The sequence below is a fragment of the Spinacia oleracea genome, chromosome 6, assembly GCF_020520425.1.
Source record: "Spinacia oleracea cultivar Varoflay chromosome 6, BTI_SOV_V1, whole genome shotgun sequence".
Classification (NCBI taxonomy): domain Eukaryota; kingdom Viridiplantae; phylum Streptophyta; class Magnoliopsida; order Caryophyllales; family Amaranthaceae; genus Spinacia; species Spinacia oleracea.
This window is the reverse complement of record NC_079492.1, coordinates 127,321,690-127,343,605: the sequence shown is the minus strand read 5'-3', so window position 1 is coordinate 127,343,605 and position 21,916 is coordinate 127,321,690. Positions and strand designations below refer to the sequence as shown.

At 35.9% G+C, this 21,916-nt stretch overlaps 2 protein-coding genes across 2 annotated transcripts; one reads left to right on the top strand and one right to left on the bottom strand.

Moving 5' to 3' along the window:
- The first annotated feature begins 901 nt into the window (after positions 1 to 901).
- On the top strand, positions 902 to 2,761 carry LOC110794439 (piriformospora indica-insensitive protein 2-like). Its single transcript, XM_021999419.2, has one exon. It carries the CDS (start codon positions 1,150 to 1,152, stop codon positions 2,551 to 2,553), a length of 1,404 nt encoding a protein of 467 aa, XP_021855111.1. The 5' UTR covers positions 902 to 1,149; the 3' UTR covers positions 2,554 to 2,761.
- Positions 2,762 to 5,542: 2,781 nt separating this feature from the next.
- Positions 5,543 to 12,611, bottom strand: LOC110794417 (vacuolar protein sorting-associated protein 2 homolog 3). The gene is made up of 11 exons (XM_021999395.2): positions 12,355 to 12,611; positions 12,129 to 12,173; positions 11,587 to 11,621; positions 11,448 to 11,498; positions 11,199 to 11,303; positions 11,030 to 11,101; positions 10,772 to 10,843; positions 10,618 to 10,698; positions 9,152 to 9,187; positions 9,013 to 9,068; positions 5,543 to 5,898 (listed from the first exon to the last, which is right to left on the bottom strand). Exons 1-11 carry the CDS (start codon positions 12,386 to 12,388, stop codon positions 5,847 to 5,849), a joined length of 639 nt encoding a protein of 212 aa, XP_021855087.1. The 5' UTR covers positions 12,389 to 12,611; the 3' UTR covers positions 5,543 to 5,846.
- Between the last annotated feature and the right edge of the window lie 9,305 nt (positions 12,612 to 21,916).

Here is a 21,916-nt window from a genome sequence, read left to right as displayed (position 1 = left end):
ACTGAAATAAAATCAGTACTTCAACAGGTTTCAATCTAATACTCTAACAAGATAATTTTTTTTATAATTAACTCATGTTGTTTTTACATCTTAATATATTTTTTAACATTCATGCAGCCTAATGGACGTAGTCGAGTGATGGAAAAAGTATTTGCATGTTTCGGAAACAGAGCTTTTTCATGGGTGCTACATCCACCAACTAGAGCTTTTAATCCTGAACATTCGTATACGGTTGGTTATGTGTTGCATCTCGATTGGGCGGAGGAGTGCATGTGGTTAAACAAATATATTGCGAGCAAAAGAAGAAAGTGATACTTACTATTTTGTATGTTTAATAACTTTACTTCAATACTTCAATTTTGGTTTTTCGATGGGATATGTTAGTTGCATCAAAATAACGTTAAGTTTTTAAATAGCTATAATTGGTCATAAGATTCGACCATTCGTCATGTAAGGCTACGAGTGTTGTATGACCTCAATATCGCAAAATATGGACTTTGCGAATGATTTATAGTGCCTAAAATTTTTAAAATTCCGCACGCATCGCTTGCATGAAATACTAGGCACAATAAAATTTCTAAAATTCACGCACGCATCACGTGTATAAAATATTAGTATTACAGTATGCAAAGTAATGACGGGTGAATAACTAGACAAGCTACCCACACGGAGTATGAAGCAGAGTGGAGTACTACACACTCTAAAAGATTGCCGTTATTCTTTATGAGATGTCCATATTTGTTTGCCCCATAACTTAATTAGTATGGAGTAACTTTTTAAAGAGGGATCGAGTAATTTTTAAATTTGGTGCATACGTTAAGAGTATACGACTGCGTCCCAACGAGTCTATGATACGAGTAATGTTAATTCCTTCACCCAAAAGACCCAAATCATCATAGTCCGTACAATGTCTCGTTGCGTTATTGATGAGACAATCCGAAAAACCTTCGGACAGTCCCTTATCAATCCCCACCTTCCCTTTTCCCAATAACCTCCAAAACTAAGGTCAAATCAAAATTCAGATTCACTAAAATAAAAAAAATAAAAATCCAACTGTTTTACTGTATACCCTACCGCATTTCCCCCCTTTTATAAAACCCCCACCTCAAACCCCCTCCTCTCTCTCCTCCTCCCCACAACTCCACAACAATGGCGTTTTCTGTCTCCTATTCTTCAACCACCCTTTTCCTCTCCATTTTCTCTCTCCTCATCCTCCTCACTCTCCAACAAGAACAACCGCCGCTTAACTCGGTGGAGCAGGAATCTGTCTACCTCGCTCTTGAATCAGTTAACCCAGAAACCCCATGGCGTACTCTTTACTCTGACGACCTCTGCCTCTCCTCCCCGCACGGCGTTGTTTGCGGCCTTTTTCCTGACCCTAACTCTAACGACACCGTTTACACCACCCACATTACAGAGCTCAACTTCGGATATGTTGCAGATTCTTCTGATAATCCTCCTTGCTCTCCTAATTCCTCTTTTCCGTTTTCTCTCTCCTCCTTGTCTCACTTGCGTAAACTCTTCTTCTACCGCTGTTTTACCCACCATCCTGTTTCTCTCCCCTCACTCAAAACGGTGTCGTCTGAGCTCGAGGAGCTTGTTTTCATGGAGAATCCGTCGCTGTATGGGTCACTCAGTGGCGTTTTCGGTAATTTCACTTCTTTGAAAAGGTTTATTTTGACAGGGAGTAACGTCTCTGGTGGTATCCCTGGTGAAATTACAAAACTACCTTCGCTCGAGCAGGTTACTATTTCTGGGAATATTAATGTGGGAAAGGGAATGATTCCAGATAATTTTGGGAGTCTGGAGAAATTAAGGGTACTTGATTTAAGCAGAAATGGGTTTAAGGGTACTGTCCCAAATTCTGTGGGTAACCTCAAAAATCTGCTTAAACTTGATTTGAGTTATAATAATTTTGTGGGTGAAATTCCGGAAAGTTTGAAGAATTTGCAAAACCTTGAATTTCTTGATTTAGGGTTCAATAAATTTGGGAATTTTGGGGTTCCTTTGTTTTTAGGTCGCATGCCAAGATTAAGGGAAGTTCACTTGAGCGGAAATATACTCGGAGGGGCGATTCCGGAGATTTGGGAAAACCTCAGGGGTATTTTGGGAATCGGGCTTTCCGGGGTCGGTCTCGTTGGTGAAATTCCTTCTTCCATGGGGGTATTTTTGACAAATGTGAGCTACATTGGGTTGGACAATAACAAACTTGAGGGTACAGTGCCAACAGAGTTGGGGTTGTTGGATCATGTAAATGAAGTGAATTTACAGAATAACCGATTAAGTGGTAGAATTCCCTTTTCTGCCCCTTTTGTTTCTAGACTTGGTGGGAAGCTTAAACTTGAGGGTAATTCTGGAATTTGCTTGGATAGGAGCATGAAATGGTCTGTTAATCAAGTAAAGAGTGGTTTGAGGAATTTGAGTATTTGCAAGTCTACAACAGAAAATCCCAATGCTGCCCTTTTCGTTGATGGCGGTGACTCTCTGGGGCTGGATTGGTGTTTGGTTATCCTATTAGGGGTATTTTGGTCATATTATATAGCTGGTTGTTAGTAAATGTGACTGACATTTTACTCTGTCAGGGCACAACAAATTTTGTTGAAGAGTGAAGATCACCCTTTATATTTTTGGCTAACCTTAAGGTAGATGGAAATGTAAATTGTCTTTCAGATTTGCATTTTTGTTGTAATTAAAGTAGTGCTAACTAGCTGCAAAGCTGTGTAATTATCGTATTTTGTTTAATTATAAACTACTTTTACTATATGGATGTTTGCCCAAAATTATTTTCAATATTAGTACTCCGAACTTCAAATGATTACTCCGTATATCAACCCGACAATAAATTTGGAGGAACTTAGTATGCAATTGAATCTGAATAAGATTTTGCATTTTTGGATTTAGTCCCAAATATTAGTTTTAGAACCGGTTTTATAGAGTAACCAAGTGGATACTGAATGCGGAGTACGGAGTATGAATTATCAAGAAACGGAACCGGCTATAAACGTAAAACGGAGTCCAAACTTTTGTATCCGAAACCGGTACCATCAAGACCGATTCTAAGAATAGATCTCGGTGTTTTTGTTTTGCTCAACCCTCGGAAGTACTGTGGCAGACCCGGTAGGAGTGGTTGCACCTTGAGTGGGCGAGGACTCTAGAAGCCTATGAGCTATTTAGCCGTATTGGCAAATTACGGAGTATCAATTTAAATCATAATAGTTGATTTTTTTTTTTTGGGAAGGTAAAAGGGAAATGACCCACATGAGGGGATATAAGGGAAATCTCTTAGATGAGTCTCATGAGATTTGATCCCTAAACCATAGGGATATGAGATAGGAAACGATACCACTACTCCACCACCTCAATCGAATTTTTACTCCATCTGAATCTTCATACGTAGTATATCTATGTCCCAAATTAGTTAATACGTGTACACTATAATACTTGTCCATAACTCCATCCCTAAAAGATTGACCCATTTGATTTTTTACGGTCTCCAACACACGACTTAAAGTGTAAATATCTCTAATTCTACAAGCGTAAATATTATAAAAAATTGATATTCCGTTAATATATTGAAACGAATCTAACAAAATCCCACATGACCATATTATTTTTTATAGACTAATATGAATTCATGGTCAAAATTTTCAAAGTTTGTCCAAAATATTTGCAACGGGGCAATTTCGTGTTGGTAGTAGGCTTGGTTATTGCCTTATTGGACTTGGTAACCAATGAGTACAAGATTAGGGTCGAGTTAATAGGTTTTTTTTTAACACAATTGAAAACTAAAATAGTACTTCGTATGATATAAAAAAAATGTGTATAGATTGCATTCACTTGTATTCTAATACGTCTTTTTTTTCCCGTCTTACTCGATTATCGACTTTTCCAATATCTACGCATGACCCGTTAAAAAGAGTATAAACCCGACCCGTCTAATAATCGGATCTACCATGTAGTTGTTCATATTATTCTATTCTATCAAGAATAAATTACGGACGGAGAGATACACATATTGTGCATATTAAGACGGAGATATAGCACGATAATGATTTTTCATGAAAGTCAGGCAGCAGCACTTTGGGTGAGCGGGCTATGAGCCACTTAGGCACTTAGCTGTATAAGTAGGTCTGCTATAGGCTGGAAATTATGTTGATAAAAGCTTATGAGGCTAAACTAAAGTCTACAATTATAACTGTCGGGACAAAATAGCAGTATGTCATATTCTCTTCTGACCTCTTTTGTTTTTTGTTGGGAGGGCGATGCTTCTATATGGATTATGAATGGTGTAGCTTTTACTACTACCACTTTCTATATCGATTCTGCACCACTTTTTATTTGTACGTTTAATTTGGGACATGTAAAGTTTGTTACTCTCTATCTTGCTTTTTTACCAAAAGCACAAAGGTTTAGAAGGGATACTCTATGGAAACGGCATAATTGATCAACAAAGATCACGTTAGACAATCTAATCGTATTTCTTAAACTCATTAATTACTGATTCTATTGTATACGAAGTATAATATAATAGTTTAAATAAAAGGTTAAAATAGTACATGTGACTATTAATTCCGGACAAAGAGAGCCTAAAAGACATTTTAATCTTCTAGTAAAAGACTTTAGAAAGCATTTCACGTGATTTATCCTCCTAACATACACGAAGTTCCGTACGTATCTTCGCCAAAGTTGGATTACATTCTTTGTTTTATAGAAAGCACAAATGTCTAAAGGTGATACAATGCTCTTTAACTCAGAGTAATCAAGAAAGGACACGTTAGACAATCTAATCGTAATCTTAAGTTCATTACTAAAGAGTATTTGACTCTATTGTAAATAATGTTATTGTTTATAGAATATTTTAAAATAGTATATGTGACTATTAATTCCGGACGGAGAGACTTAAAAAAATTATACCTTCTAGAAGAAGATTTTAGCAAGATACTCCGCATCTCACATGATTTACCCTCATAACATACAAAGAGTTCGTAGTAATTTTGCTACCTATCATCTCTAAAGATCGGAATTTTGCATATTGTTAATTTGTTACAAAGAAGACTCCCACCAAAAGCTGTTGTATTTGTTAATTTGTAGTAACATTGTTAATTTGTTAATTTGTTGTAGTAATATTGTTAATTTGTTACAAAGAAGAATCATCTAATTCAATAATGCTCACCAAAAGCTGTTGTATTTTTCATGTTAATCGTGAAAGGGAATCTCATAAGCTTACTTCAAAATTGTTTTCCCATGAAATAATTATCGATGATTATGAACTTCAACTACCAAGTTCTCCAAACTTTGATAACTGCTTATTCAAAGACTAGGTTTCACCATCTAGCAGCCGGCCGGCGAGATTTCATGTTCTTTACTTCTTCATCTCTGGAAATAAAATCTCTTTCTTTTCCCTTCCTTTCTTTTTCTCTTCCTTTCCTTTACAATAATGAACCATTCCTTTCCTTTACAATAATGAACCAAATAGGGCCTTCATGATTGTGGAATGTCAAAGGTTTATCAGTAGGACAAAATTGACATGAACAAAACTCGATTTGAGCGAAACAAATGATGCGGAGTACTATATATCAAAATGACGATTCAGTTAGGGGCATGAGTAGCATTTATATGAATTCTATATACAATACAAGACAGATTGATCCGCTGAATACAAATTATCGAACTCAATTAGAAAGATGACTTGGGATGACAGATAACTACATGTTAGTCATTAATTGCATATGAATTATACAAATCATAACTAACAAAAAGAAAACAATGAGCTCACTTAAGGTATATTCCGTAGCACACCCGAGCAGGTACTAGTAGCAAACACTTCGAATATTACACTGAAAGGTTCATGTACCCCGAAGTGCAGCCAATCTTTCCTCTAAATCATCAATGCCGGACCTGAAGAGAGAAAACTCAAAAGATCAACCATTAAAATGAATGGAAGCATGGCAAGATATAAAGGAAAAGACCGGGCAATTGATCACTGTTATGAAATTTTGTTCCAAAACAAGTTAAATGAGAAATAGGAACAGATCGAATAAAAACCCATACACTGCAAAATAAAGCACGCTACCACCTCCAACAGCCAGAAAGGAAGCCATAGTTTCGGACCAATTTGGTTTCATTTTACAAATAAATAGCCACTTATTGATCACAGATCAGAAGTTCGAAATAGTCCGTGTAAAGCAAATTCAGCCAGGTTATCACATGACTCATCAAAATTACATTTAAAAAGCTCAGAGAAATGTGCATAAATAAACATCTAGGAGGGACACAAAGGCCAACTTTCAGCTGATCAACAGAACTTCTAAAAAGGTAGGCCGGCAATCATCAACATTTATCTTCTCATGATCGTTTTCATAACAAAACACTTCAGCTCCTTATCCTCTAGGTTACTCTTATCCTCCTAAAAAATGCCTCTCAAGGATCAATTTCAATGTTGTATGGAAAGTTGGTATTGCTGATGAGTGATGAACATATCAGATAGTTACCACTCCTTACCAGAAATAAATAGTGTCATGGGTGCAACAAATGATCATGGTAGGGTAGTAGCAAGTGATGATTCTGGAAAGAGTGTAATTGGAAATGATGAAGATCGTAAGTAGCTGTAGCAGGGAAAAGGCCAAGGCAGGAGATTATCATGATGGTCAAGGTCCAAGGGTGATCATGGAGTAGTCCATGTCGGTAGCAGTTATCCAGTAAACGACAACATGGGATAGTGTTATGGTACTAGAGAAGTATTAGAATATACAATTGCAGTTTACAAGGAGCTAAAAGTTCACTTGAAGCCACCATCTAAAGCGGATACAACAGACAATTTTTTTCTGAAGCTATAAGAGTATGTGGAAATCTAAAACCCTGTCCAGTATGGCAGTATTAGATTCAGTAAAAAAGAAGAAGAGCAATTTTAAGGTCTTAAATTGATACGGTAGTAATGCAATATTGAGAAATTTGGAAGGTAGCTCAGAGCCTCAGTCGATACAACTAAAACTACTCTTTATAATAAGAAAGATAAGTAGAACAAATAGACATGTTTTTGTATGATTGAAAGGAACATACTGCTTCTCTATATTTTGAAGCAGTATTTTATCCAAGTGGGATAAAATACTGTTTTTGTATGATTGAAAGGAACATACTGCTTCTCTATAGTAAATATAAAATGACAAAATGTGCAAGAAAAAATATGTCACGGGAAATGAAAAGAGAGAATTAAAAGAAGCATAATAAATCACAAGATAAGTTGGTAGTGGTACATGGTACCACTCTATTCTGGAGCACTCTCATCTATGTTCCACCATCTACAGCTAAAGAAGAACATCTCTTGATTCTTTCCAGACAAGTAACTAGGAGACTGATCAACATCAGGCTAAATTAAAAAAAGTAGATAGACATCAGGCTAAATTAGGATAAGCTGCTTTTTATCAGTGGTGACATGTTGCAGGAAAGCAGATGAAGAGTGACAGCCTGGCAGGTAAGTTAACTTATGCTGTCAAATTGAGCTTGGGCTGTGAACCAAAAAGCTGGAGATAAAGGCTGAAATTAAATGGGCCGACAAGATGACAAAATAAAGCAGCAACATTCACAGTTCTTGCGAGGGTGATTAGAAAAAGAGTTCTGTATCTGGTCTCAGCTTTACGTGAATTTGATGAACAAGGGGAAACAATGGATGATTTTCAAGTAATGTGAAACATGTTTAAGAAGTCGAGATGTGTTAGTATTCCCTGAGGGGTTGCAAATTCTTCCCTAAAGGTAATGCCATAAATTGTACTCCGTATTCTCTTTAAAGTGATTTTCAATAGCCAGGCCATAAAAATCACAATGAGTATTCTGGACTTCTGGAGCATTTGCTTGCCATTGTTTCAACTTTCAGAAAGGGTGTGGGTGACAAGGAAAGGTACCAAGACTACCAACATTAAGCTGGAAGATCAGACGTACAATCTAAAGTCTACATTGGAAAATATTGATCGACAGAGGTAAGACTGAATGTCCATTTCTGATGGAGCCAAATATTCATTTGTTCTTTTGGCTGTGGGATGTAATGGACTAAATCAAAATGGCTCTTAAAACCTCTTCGCTTCCTTTCCATGAAGTAGAAGATGGTCGTCTCGTTCTCGTCCTGTTATCGCTTTTGGGTCAATTGGAAACAAACCTCTCTGCCATTGCAGGGGTAAGGTTGCGTACACCCGTCCCCCCCTTACCCCGCTTCTTGCGGGAGCCTCTTTGAGGCAATGGGGTAACGACAATGATAATGAATGACAGAGGTAAGACTGAGGTCAAATTTAAAATCGGGATGCAGAACATACCAAATAGTGGGTACTTTAGAGTTTAGATACCCTACATCAACCATTCAGTGATTCAACCAATTAAAAAAGCTAGAGAAAATGCACCCATTCATATTTTCAACATTTTTAATTCTGTTAGCGATAACTAATACCAATCAGACGACTGCTAATATATTTCTTACAACTGCATATTATGATGACCATTAACTTCTAATCTCATCAGGGTAGGGCAGGAAGTGTGGCCATGTTGGCCTTACCCAGGCTCCCAATAGAGTTAATGCACAAGCTGAGAGCTGTGTACAAGCCTAGCAACCCTGAACTAATTTTAGAAAATTAGCATTCCCCAAGCACAACCGTACCTATAATAGTCCCTAATGCAAACTATAGAGGAGAATCTAGCTGAATATACAGAAACCATCCATGTTGGAGATCGTGAGAGAGTGTAACAGATACCCCAATGCCATTCAATCAAGTAATCCACCAACTTAATATAGCAGTAGCTAGTGAGTCAGTTTAAGGACAGCTTATAACTATTTATAAGATCTATGCCATGAACAAAAACACTTTGTTGCTAAATTTTAAAACAACTCCTCCTACCAAGTACCAACAATAGATCTTCAAAATATTATGAGGATCAAGTTCTGCCACGCTGGGTTTACAAATAAAATAGTTGAGCAATCACAAAGTTTTGTTTTTAAAAAGAAAGGAGGGCATGCAGAGGATGACTTACGTGCTGACTTCTTCAGTTTTCTTTCCAGCAATTTTTCCTTTAGGAGCTGCCGACAACTGCAATGAAACCAAGGGAATAACTATGAATATTGTCTTGGCATAGCATGGAATGTTTTATAAAATTCTGAACAAATACCAACCTGTGAAGCAACATCAACTCCAATTTCATCAAGCACCTGAACACATTATCAAAAAAGTAAATTAAAATGAGAAGATGACGCACTGTTACACCAAGGAACTGTTTGGTTGGGGGTATTCAAGAAAGGGAAAAGCAATAAAAAAAAAAAACACATTTCCTGTAGTGACAAACGGTTGGCATTTTTTCAATTCCCTTTCCCCCCTTTTTCTTTTTGGAGTACCCCAAAACCCCTCCAGATAATTCCCAACCTTAACCTGGGACTTGACTATTCCCCCATTTCCCTCTACAACCCTCTTCTACTCCGCCGCCTTGTACACCTCTTTGACCCTACCACCTCCGGTTACCGCCCTCACCACCACAGCTCCAGTCCACCACGACCACCACCATTACCATTAGTCAATTTCGTTCACCAGTGGTCAGATCTACTCTCTTAGGTGGTGGTGCCTCTGGTGCATGGGTGCTACAGCATTGTGATTGGGTATGTCAACACTAATTCACCGCCCAGGCACCAACCAACCAACGCAACTTCCCAAAAACTTCCTGCCACCAACACCTTCAATCCAACATCATTTCATTTCATGAGTGAGAGAGAGAGAGAGAGAGAGAGAGAGAGAGAGAGAGAGAGAGAGAGACATGGCTAATATTAACAAAAATGGATACTTACCTCATGGAAGATTAGTGGTTGGATATCAAAATCCATGGTCAATGGTGAAGAGAGAGAAAAGAAATAGGCAATTGGTGTTGGTTTCATAAACAAGGAAGATAATTGGCTGGGGGTGTCATTTTCCTCTGAGAAATCAAATAATGAAAAGGTATTTGAAAAGGTATTTTCATTTCATTTCATTTCCTCACCCAAACCATGTTCCCTTTGTAGATTCTTTTCCCCTTTTTCCCCTTTGTTGATTCCTTTTCCTTTCCTTAGTGCGAACCAAACAGCCCTAAAGGTGGAAAGTTGAGTATTCATCGATATATCTCTACCTCTCACGAAAATCAGTAAGATCAACTATGGTAATAGAATGCAGATTTAAACCTTTTCTAGAGAAGACTCTATCTTTCAAATCCTTAATTGTGCAACCAAATATAACCAAACAACTTGCAACTGTTTATATAATGTTTAACAATGTCTTTCAGAAGATGGAAGCTAGAACTTGAGCATTTAACCTGCGACTAAAATCTAAATCAATCTTAGAAGCATCACACTCCAGGATAGCTGAAGGTTAAAGCACTGTTACCTGATTCGCTAGAATGAGACTGGGTACGGGTACGCAGTTCGCTACCTAATTTGCTAAACTAGACTAACATTATAACATTTTCATGTTATAATTCGCCTTTTGGGTTCATGGTTCGTGGGGTGATTAGAGAATTAGGTAACACTGGTAGACTTTTAGCAATATAATGCACTGCAATACTTTTTCCGATAGCACAGTGTCAAAATGAGATAATCAAAACATCGATGAAGAAATAAACCTGATTTGTCAACTCGTCGGTTTCCTCTTCAGCCTCATCATTGTCTAAAGCGTCATCAATCGCATCCGACATCATTTCAGTCTGCACAGAAGATTGATTGACAGTCAAGATGCATACTTAACGAGGAATGAGCTAGAGCATTAGCAAAACTTACTGTCATATCCATTTGTGCCGACTGTTTCTGGAAATCTTGCAATATTTTCATTTGTTTTGCAGGTGCCATTTGCTGACAAAATAGAATAACATAATCATCTGAAGTCAGTTTAAAATTCGGTAATGGGATTTGCCCAAAAAAAAAAAATCGGTAATGGGAGAGGTGCAGAATGAGTTCCTATCAGTAATATTTGATAACAGATATTTCCAATTGAACATGCCAACATATCCAGTGCATGTAAATTATGTGTGTCCACACCTTATTCATTGCTGACATTGCTTTGGTAGCGCCCTTCAAGCCAGAAGCAACAGAGGATTGGGCATGCATGGCCTGTTGAGGGATAACACAAGGTCCAGGTCAGAGAATTGCTCAATGGAAACTTTAACTCAATGGATTTCTTGAAATAGTAGAGAGTCCCAAGGTGCACCTGTGTATGAGTCGCTATACCTCTCATTTGAGCTCGGCTACCTTGCAAATTAGAAATTTGTTTTCTAAGTCTAACTAGCTGACGGGCAAGAATCTTTGTTGCCGCCTGCAAATTATATATTAGAGGTGAGTTAAACTATGAATTCTAGGGCGAAGATGGAACACTATTTTAGTAGTAGGATAAAATCCTTAGACAGGTGTAAACAACCAAAACACACACAATAAAAAAAAAACTCAATATCTTCCCTACCTCATTGCCTGTTTTGGCAGTTTTTTTAATTTCAGCAACCAACCTCTTTTCCTGTCAGCGTAGCATAACATATCAGACATACAAAATCAAGCTTGATCAAAAGGATAGAAGTCATAGAACTAATGACAATTCAACATACTTCCACTTGTAATGCTGTAATTTCCTTTTCGATACCTGAAATAAAAGCAAGCACACCATAAAAACCAACATAGACTTATTACATCACAACTGTAGCACATTAATTGAGTGATCAGATCTAACAACCGGATTCATAAGCATTAGCATGACAGTTAAATTAACAAATCAAGTTTCTAATGAATACGAAAGTTATCATTCGAAGTTCCAAACTCTAAGTGTATCCACTTTCGAAGGTTATCACATAAGTAAGGAGGTGAATTTTTGTTCAATGAAATCCCTGGTTTAAGAATAACCCATTATGATGACAACTCTAGGTAAAGCGACAATCTTAGCTCGATGAAATCGAAAGTCCAAAAATCCCTCTAAACTTAGAACTCATAAGAAATAACTGAGCAACTCTGTATTGCCATTCACATAATACCTTAAAATGAAGTATAATAACCACTAAATTTATGAAAAATTAGAAACCATATACTCAATATCATACTAATTCACCAACAATTCAAGAAAAGAGAAAGTAAAGAATGAAAAATCAAACTATACCTCGTGTTGCATTTGCCATTTCTCTCTTACTTTCCCGAAGCGCCTCTGGCATACAAGATCATAACAATTGACAACCCAATAAACTTAGTAAAATCAAAATTTAAGCTAAAAAATCCAATATCAAATTTAAAGAGTAAACAATTATATTAATCAGAACTAAAAAGACCCAGAATTTACAGCAGTTTAATCAATTAAAGCAGGGGAAATTAGGGCAAAAATGGAGTACCTTTGGCGGTAGGTTTCTTCTTGAAGATGTTCATGTTGGCTAGAATCTGTAAATTTGGGAACTTTTTGGGAATTTGAAATTCGAAAAGTGTTCAATTTGAATCCCTGGAAAAGAGGAGAGAGAAAGAGGGAAGAAATCGAACGTTGGAAGACTTTCTGGTGAGTTTGTGAAAGAGAAAAGAAGGGGGTTTACTGGGTAGTTTACGCTCTTCCCCACTTTCTTTCTATCTTGGTATCTTGGATGCTTTGGTTCCTTGGATTTTTTCCTATTCCGTACGATATTATAAACAAACACAAAATCAAAAATCGATTGTTTGCAATCCTAAGTTTGTTAATCGTTACTCTCCAATGTGGTTTATGCACCCGAGACCCCGAATACACAATGCTCGTTGTGCACCATGTTTTAAAATAAACATATAGTTCAAAATCAAATAACATATCGTTCATATGCAAAAGAGGGTTTCTAAACCTCAAATGACTTGTGTCCACAGGGACACAAGTGATCCAAATACAATCATCTTGAGTACCAACACATAATATGTCAGTACCAAAATGCAAAATTGCTTAGAAATACCACCAATATAAGTCATATGTGTTATTATTGGTATTCACATAATTTGTATTGGTACTAACATATTCTGTATTGGTACTCCAAATTCTGTATTGGTACTCACTGTGTCCAATATGGACACAAGTCACTTGTGACAAAGACTTCCTCATATGCAAAATACATATAGTAAATGAACATATAGTTTAAATCCGAAAAACATATAATAAAATGTTTCACGTTATACGCGCACATTGAAATCATTCTCCACATTCATTAGGGTATTAAATAAATATTCACCGGTGTGCACTCGGGTGTATAACTCAAATTACGCTAAAAGATTGGCCATAGAGAAATCTTCACTTTATTAAAATTTGGGTGTCATATGTGCACATAATTTGGTAAAGTGAGCTATTGAGGAAAGAGATAGAGAGAGACCATGTGAAAAAAATTACTAAATAAGGTATGAGGCAAACACTTAGAGACATCCAAAAAATTATTATGGGGCAATCTTCTAGGGACGGAGGGAGTATTTTGTTTAGCGAACAAGCTTTGACCGAAATTGTTCATAAACCATTCAGGAGCATATCGACTGATACCTTAGAAGTGTCCATGGTTCGTAAGCAACAAACATGACACTCCATTCTTTGGGGATAGAGCCAAGAATAAGATCCCTCACAAGCTTCATGTGGTTCGCCCACATATAATACTTTTTAGGAGTCGTATCATTTGAGTAATAGCTGGGGATGGGATGATCAACAACCTATTCAATATTATTCCATCTGAGGACTTGCCGAAGCTTCCTCTCCCAATCAAGAAAATTTGACAAGTTTAACTTGACATCTAGAATTCTGATACTTCAATTGTTATTTTAAACATTCTACAATTGAAAAGAAATTGCAATAAATAACCATTCATAATACTTAAATAACTTTGAAATAAAAGAAAACATGCAATCATTAAAGCTATTAAACATTTCATTCATGCAAACAAAACATGGTCCATAAATGAATTAAACGAATCCAAGACCCTAAAATCTCTAAGTCTTAGGGTGTGTTCTCTTCAACTTATAAGGCCTGAACTTATAAGAACTTATCTGAACTTATAGGAACTTATCTGAACTTATAGGAACTTATAGGACTTTATTTAACTTATAGGACATTATAGGACCTTATTGGAACTTATAAAACCTTATTGAAACTTATAGGACCTTATAAGAACTTATACGACCTTATTGGACCTTATAAGACCTTATTAGACCTTATAGGACCTTATTAGACTTTATAGGACCTTATTGGACCTTATAGGACCTTATATGACCTTATTGGACCTTATATGACCTTATATGAACTTATAGGACCTCACTGGACCTTATATGACCTTATAAGATCTTATTAAACCTTATTAGACTTTATTTAAAGTTTATTAGATTATTACTAAACTTTTAACCATTGGAATATTGAAAATAATTATCCAAAATTTATACTCTGATGATTGAAGCAATCAATTGATAAGATATATAAATATGTTACCTCTAAATATTACAGGCGGTGTTGCAAAAAGTTGTGGTTACTACTACGTACATGTTATTTGTTGTATGTCTCACCAAAAAGACCGTCAATTGATTTGTGATGTACACGTAATATTTAAAAGTAATTTTTTCCCTTAAAATTATGTTGATAATAAATTAATAATAACATAATAATTAATACTTACAAATAATTGATAATTATTAACTTCAATTAGCGATAACAAAGAATTTTAATATAATAACATAAATATGATGTATTAATATAACAACGCAAATAATCATAATATTACATATTTTATTTAAGAACTTATAGAAACTTATACGACCTTATTGGAACTTATAGGACCTTATTAGACATTATTGGAACTTATAGGAACTTATTATTGGAACTTATAAGACATTATTTGCACTTATTGGAACTTATTGGAACTTATCTGAACTTATTGAAACTTATCTGAACTTATCTGAACTTATTGGAACTTATCTGAACTTATCTGAACTTATAGGACCTGAAAAATAAGGTCCTATAAGTTGAAGAGAACAAGACCTTAAGCATGTTTTGGCTTGTCTTAATTCTTTTAAAAATTTCAGGCAATCAAAACCAATTGCTAGTAATTCCAAACTACTCTTGGTTAATAAGTAAATGTCATAACTTATTCCATTGTTACAACATGCCAATATTGTTTGAGTTACAACTACAATCAGCGCGTTCCTTTGGAATACCTTAGAGCATGTTTATCAAACACCTTAGTTTGGTGTTTAGGAGAGAGAAGTGAATAAAAAATAATAAAATAGGCAGAGAGAGATGAGTGAGAAAGAAAGAGAATGAAACCAAAGAAAAATTGGTGTTCATGAACACCAAATGGAAAACCAACTAGTATGTAGCCCGGGTGTTGCCCCGGGTTTTGACTTTTATTCAGGTCTTTTTTTTTAATTATGTGCACGTAGAGATGGTGTCATCATCAAATTACGGTGGTGATATAAGATTAGTGGCCGATCAACAACCTCCCAGATCTAAAACCCCACATCCAAAAATCTAAACAAAGCCGGATCCTTTTCTTCAAAGTAATAACTGTACATTTATAAAATAAATAAGCATTCCCTTTTTTGCATTCACTTTTATTCAATGTATTGTTTATTGTAAAAAGAATATATTTGCTTATATAGAAAGATATTACATAAGTTGTAGTTGGTAAGATGGTAAGAAGTGTAACTTTTAACAAAGAGGTCTTGTGTTCGATCCTTGTTAGATGTTTTTTGGTTGTAATGAAATGTTATGATGCTAATTAGTGGTTGTAAGGTTATGATACATATGACAATTCATAAATCATGCGGAAAAACCATAAAGCCAGGAAAGCATATTATTTACACATAATCATTTAGCATAGTTTAGATGCATACTCTTTGTTGCGTGCCTTCCCTAGCTGCGCCCGAACCGAACAAGAACAAGTCTTTAGGACTCCAAGTGTCGTCCCTCCGTAGATAGTCCACAGCAAGTCCGGATCCGCCTTAAGATTGACCAACTAGAATCGCCCTTAAGGTACTATAATTTTCGGCTAAATGGGCAAGTAATATGGCTGATTTTTCTGCTCAAAAATCACAGCTTTTATTGTATGAATACTTGTTAAAAACTCGTGTATAAATTTATGACCCTAGGCATATATTTATAGAACCATGGAAAGGATTTCGAATCCTGTTAGAATACTAATTAATTAATTAGAATCCCTTTAGAACTCTAAATAATTAATTTAATCTTTTAGGATTAGGATTTAATCAATGCACGAATTCCGATAGCTTTAGGATTCGTATAGCACGCACACGAGCACCGCACGAGCACCGCACAGCCCGCGCGCATGCCTCGCGGCCCACGCGAGCTGCACGACGCCGAGGCCCATCTCGCAGCCCATTCGCTGATCCATGCTCGCGCGCCAAGCCTTGGCTGGGCCTGGCCTTGCGCTGGGCTTGGTCGAGGCCTTGGCGTGTTTGTTTGATGCGTGTGGCTTGCTGGGCGACGACCTAGCTTCGTGCTGGGCCTTCGTCTTGCAAGCCTCGTCCGATGCTAATTCGTACGATACGCTTCCGATTAAATTCCCGATTCCGGAATTCATTTCCGATACGAACAATATTTAACATTTCTGATTCCGGAATAAATTTCCGTTTCGAACAAATATTTAATATTTCCGTTTCCGGAATTATTTTCCGATTCCTATAATATTTCTGATTCTGACAATATTTCCGTTTCCGGCAATATTTCCGATTCTGGCAATATTTCCATTTCCGATAATATTTTCCGATACGTACCATGTTTCCGTTTCCGGCAACATCTACGAATTGGATAATATTTATATTTCCGATACGATCCATATTTCCGTTTCCGGCAATATCATCGTTTCCGGAGTATTCATTTCTTGCCTGTGACGATCTCAGCTCCCACTGAAACCAAGATCCGTCGATTCCGAATATCCATAGATGGAGTATTTAATGCCATTAAATATTTGATCCGTTTACGTACTATTTGTGTGACCCTACGGGTTCAGTCAAGAGTAAGCTGTGGATTAATATCATTAATTCCACTTGAACTGAAGCGGCCTCTAGCTAGGCATTCAGCTCACTTGATCTCACTGAATTATTAACTTGTTAATTAATACTGAACCGCATTTATTAGACTTAACATAGAATGCATACTTGGACCAAGGGCATTATTTCCTTCAGTCTCCCACTTGTCCTTAGGGACAAGTGTGCATTTCCTAATTCCTTTGTCGCTCGATGCTTGCTCTTGAACATAAGGTAAGAGTTGTCATCCTTATTATGTCCAGAGGTGTTCCTCGGTTTCAAAGTTCAACTGATCAAATAAACAGATAATCATAGCCTATGATTCATCCGAGCACGGCCATGCATTTCACAGTTTCTAGCTCTCCGAGTGGCCTTGTACAACTTTTAAGCATCTCATCCCGATTTATGGGAGGACAATCCCAATCTTGCGATCTTGAGATTAGACTTCGTTTGATAGGTGATTACCTGAGCGTTGCCTTTATAGCCTCCTTTTACGGTGCGACGGTTGGTCAACGTCAAAGTAACCAGTTCTCAAACAAGTAATCTCAAATCACTCAGGTATTGAGGATTTAGTGTCTAATAATTTTAATGAAATTTACTTATGACAGATTTTCATCTCTTACAGTAAAGTTTCATAGGTCTTGTCCGATACTAGTCTTCCCAAAGTAAGTATCTATGCAAATGATTTTGACATTGCCATGTCCACATAGTTCAAGAAACAGAACTACTAGTCATCTTGCATTCTAGTCGTCTAACGTTTTCTATGCGTCCATCTTTATAGAAAACTCCGACCAGGGACCATTTTCAACTTTTGACATTCAAGTTCACTTGATAGACATTTCTTAGTCACAGGACTGGTCCTGACAGTCTATCTTGAATATATCGTCAAATTGAAGGGACTCATCATTTAATACTAAACCAAGATTAAATGGAATATGAAAATTCATTTCATATATGATAAATTTTTAACCCCAATGTTTTACAACCATGGGCCTCAAACCCATCTTTAAAACAGTTCATGGAATTTAAAGCTATGCTTGATTTCCACTGCCACAATGTGAGTGTTGCTTCTCACTTGTTGAATAGGTTTAGTTATCATGCTTTGCCAATCTTAATATCCTTTTCATCGAATGTTCTTCGAGATATGATGATAAGATCTTTTGAGTGTGTTTATTTTGTGATCTATTCCTTCTAGCTACAAGAGTAGTTCTACGCATCTTGCAATGAAGAACCATCAAGTCAGAAGACATATGATCTACCCAAGTTCAGTGAAGAACTCTTTAACATAAACAAACAACCCTGTTTTATTGCTTCTTAGGCAATAAGTACTTTTACTTCAACTGTTTAGGTTGCTAGTGATGCTTTGTTTGGATCTACTTATCCAAGCAGTTCACAGATATGTGGAAGACTATCCAACTATATCTTAGAACATAGAAATTATCATTTTAATTTCCCACGCAACAACTCATGGTCTTCAATCCATGTTGCCATTTCAAAACACGATGCTCTTTAGCTCGTCCTTGTCAATGGTTAACTCAAAGGGATCTTGCTTGATCCTTTGCCAGTGTTTATGCGTGTAGCATTAAAGTTTAGCATATCTTTATTTCCTTGAGTCAAGGACTAATCTTATGTACCTTTTCAAGTACCATAAGTCTTTCTTGATCTCAATCTAGTTGATCTTCACTTAGATCAATAGAGATTGGTGTATGTTCGTCATGCCCAAAGTCACACGATACGTTTTTGGCGATCCTCATATTATATCATACATGATAAATTCTTTTGCAGAATAATTCCCAATTGAATTCTATTCATGTAAGTTTAGCTCATCTAGTTTCAGTAGATACTAAATCTAGCTAAATTCTTTGACATATAATATAGGTTAAGAATCTTACTTAGATCCTTTGATGTTTAACTTAGTAAACGCTTATACATAGTTCAGACATCTTTTACTTAGATTTATTCACATGGGTCGAATATCTCCAATGGAGTCTTTCGTGTTTGATTTAGTAAATGCCATTACTAAACAATATCATAAGATCTTTGTAAATAGATCTTAATACCCAGTATGTACTAAGTTTCGCCTTGGTCCATCATTGATGAATAATTTCAAACCTAAGTCATTAGCATTTGAATGTTATTTCACAATAGAGAGATATGTGTGATACACATAGGACCAAATAAGTTTTACGTACTCCCACTAAACTTCTTATATATCTATAAGAATCATGTACATTTTATGAAACTAAAATACTTATTAGCTTCACTAAAATACATTTCTAATTCCCAATTGCTTGCTTAAATCTGTACTTAGATTTTATAAACTAGCTTTTCTTTTCAAGCATTTATTTGGATCCACAAATCCTATGACATAGCATGTACATAGTTTCTTCCAACATTTGACTGAGGAAGATGTTTTGTCATCCAATTGCCATATGTACCAATATGCAATCATTGCTTGAATTATAGACTTAAGCATTACGATTTTGCATGAGGTTTCAACACAATCCACATCGTGAATTTGCTTGTAACCTTTAGCAACTAATCTAGCTTTGTGTGTGAACACAATTTCATGTTTGATGGTTTTTATCCTTAAAACAAACTTTGTAACCAATAGGTGTGAAACTATTCTTGCAAATCAACAAAATTTCAATTTTGTCATCAAAACATTGAGTATGTTTTATGGCCTCTAACCATTTAAAACATTTGAGTCTATATATGGCCTCTAACCATTTTAGGGAATCTGGGTTTCGTCATAGCTTTCTTACAAGTCACAAACTCATTAATCTACATGATAATAGTTTGACTGCAAGTTGTAGGTTTCTTCACTATCTAATAGAAGAATTGCATAGTTTCAGTGACCTGAACTCCATGTTTCTTCACTATCTAATAGAAGAATCTCATAGTTTCAGTGACTTGAACTCTATGCCTACAAGGGTATAGAACATCAAACAACAGAATGTCAATAGCCACTTAAAAGTCCTTTGAATATTCTGTTCTCCTTGAAGCACTTGTAAAGTCTTCTAAGAGATGTCTATTCTTTAAAGCCACTTCTAAAGTCCTTAAAGAATACGTGTTCGGATTTTCTAGAGAACTTCGAAAAGCCTCCGGAATGTCCGTTTATGTTTGTTGTTCGCCTCAAAGACTTTCGAGGTCTATTTTCTCCCACTTGTCATTTTGGAAACGAATCTCCAAAAGGACATTATTTCGAGCAAACAAACATTATGTTCTCAAAAATTCGTGGTAGAAACAATACCCTTGTGTCTCATTACAATGAAACATATATCTATACTTGGGCCTTAGTTTATCGAATGACAAACACTAAGCTCCCACTGAGTTTTGCAACTCTCTAGATATATTTTATGAAAAGTTATTCTGAAATTACTTTTCAATAGCTTTGACGAATTTGGTTTAGTTTGGTGGTAGTTGAGCATTTGTTTTAGAAATTATAGGAAAAGTCTTTATGATTCATCATTGATCGAATCAAGTACTAATTGACTTCGATCATTCCAACGTAGATATGCCATATCTTATGGAGCTAGATTGTGAAATTACAACACACAATCATTGATGATCATATTTGGTCTCAAGTAATCATCAACATGATCTAACCTAGATCTTTATGATTTCTTGCCAAGTGGATTTTATACTTCTGAATCTTTGAACTAGCCAAACAGATTCAACTTATATCACATTTGAGTAAATAAACCTATATTCACTCAAATCCATGTGAAATAATAAAGTCATAAAACCTTTCTTTAGCTTTGAACTCTATCGTCTAGGCTTTCTAACAATAGTTCATATTCTTTGTTACTTTCAACAAGTAAGACTAGCTTGTCTTAAGTTGATCTAGAAATCAACCAACTTTCAAAAGTCCATTAAAATAGAGCTTGTGAATGTTAACTTGTTGACATGGTCTAAGCAACAATGCCAAAGATTAGTGGAACTCAAATCAAGGGGTTGATTTGAACCTAGTAAAGTTTTTATTGTTAAAGAGTTGTTTGTTTTAATCAAGCATATTGACTCAACCCGTAATTGACCATTTCACTCAAATAAACAAACAAATATTGTTTTTGTTTTTCTTGAATGTGAGTCTTTCTGTGTTTGAAAAACAGAAATTTAGGTATGCTGATTATGGAACAAAATAGCCATTAAGTTCCAGCCTTTGAAAGGACTTAAAACAAACTAGATGACCCTACAACTAATGTAGCATTGCCATGCTTCATTTCCCACTTGTAGGTCATTAGTGTATCCTAGCTTCCATTGTTTGAGTTATTACCGAAGTAAGAACCTCAAGCGGTATATGATACCAAGGAAGTTTGATTGCTAGGTCACTTCTCTTTAAACATAAACTTATAGGTAGAAAATGAATCGTAAATTCCTTTCATTTGTTCCTCGTTTTCCTATTTCATGTACCCTTTCTTATAGTCTTAGGAATTGAATTCTTTAGTGTTGACTTTTATACTTTGTTAGACATGTCCAATGTCACCCCAACAAGGTTCTTACCATTTAATTTATGTTGAATATTCTGTTTCAACTAGATGATCTTACCAGAAGCTTCTAAAGTTCTCTAAGCATCGATCTATTCGAATGTCTAGGGACTAGACTCATTCGAGAATTAAACGGACAAAGATATTAGGTTGTTAACCATTGGTAAAGCTGAGTGTTTAAACTCAATGCTTTATGATCTCAAAATTACCTTGTATTTTGAATTCACAAGCACCAATCGGTTTGCCATTCGATTTTGATACTCGAAAACAACCATAAAAGTCGATATAAGAAACGTACATTTTAAATTGCTCATTTTCTCTCATTTCCGTGAATCGTTCTTGGATTCACTACCAATCGAGGAAATTTACTGTTACCTTTCTAAAAGGATTTACTGCAGTGCAAGATATTTAATTATAAACAATAATTAAAACATACATTGAAGCA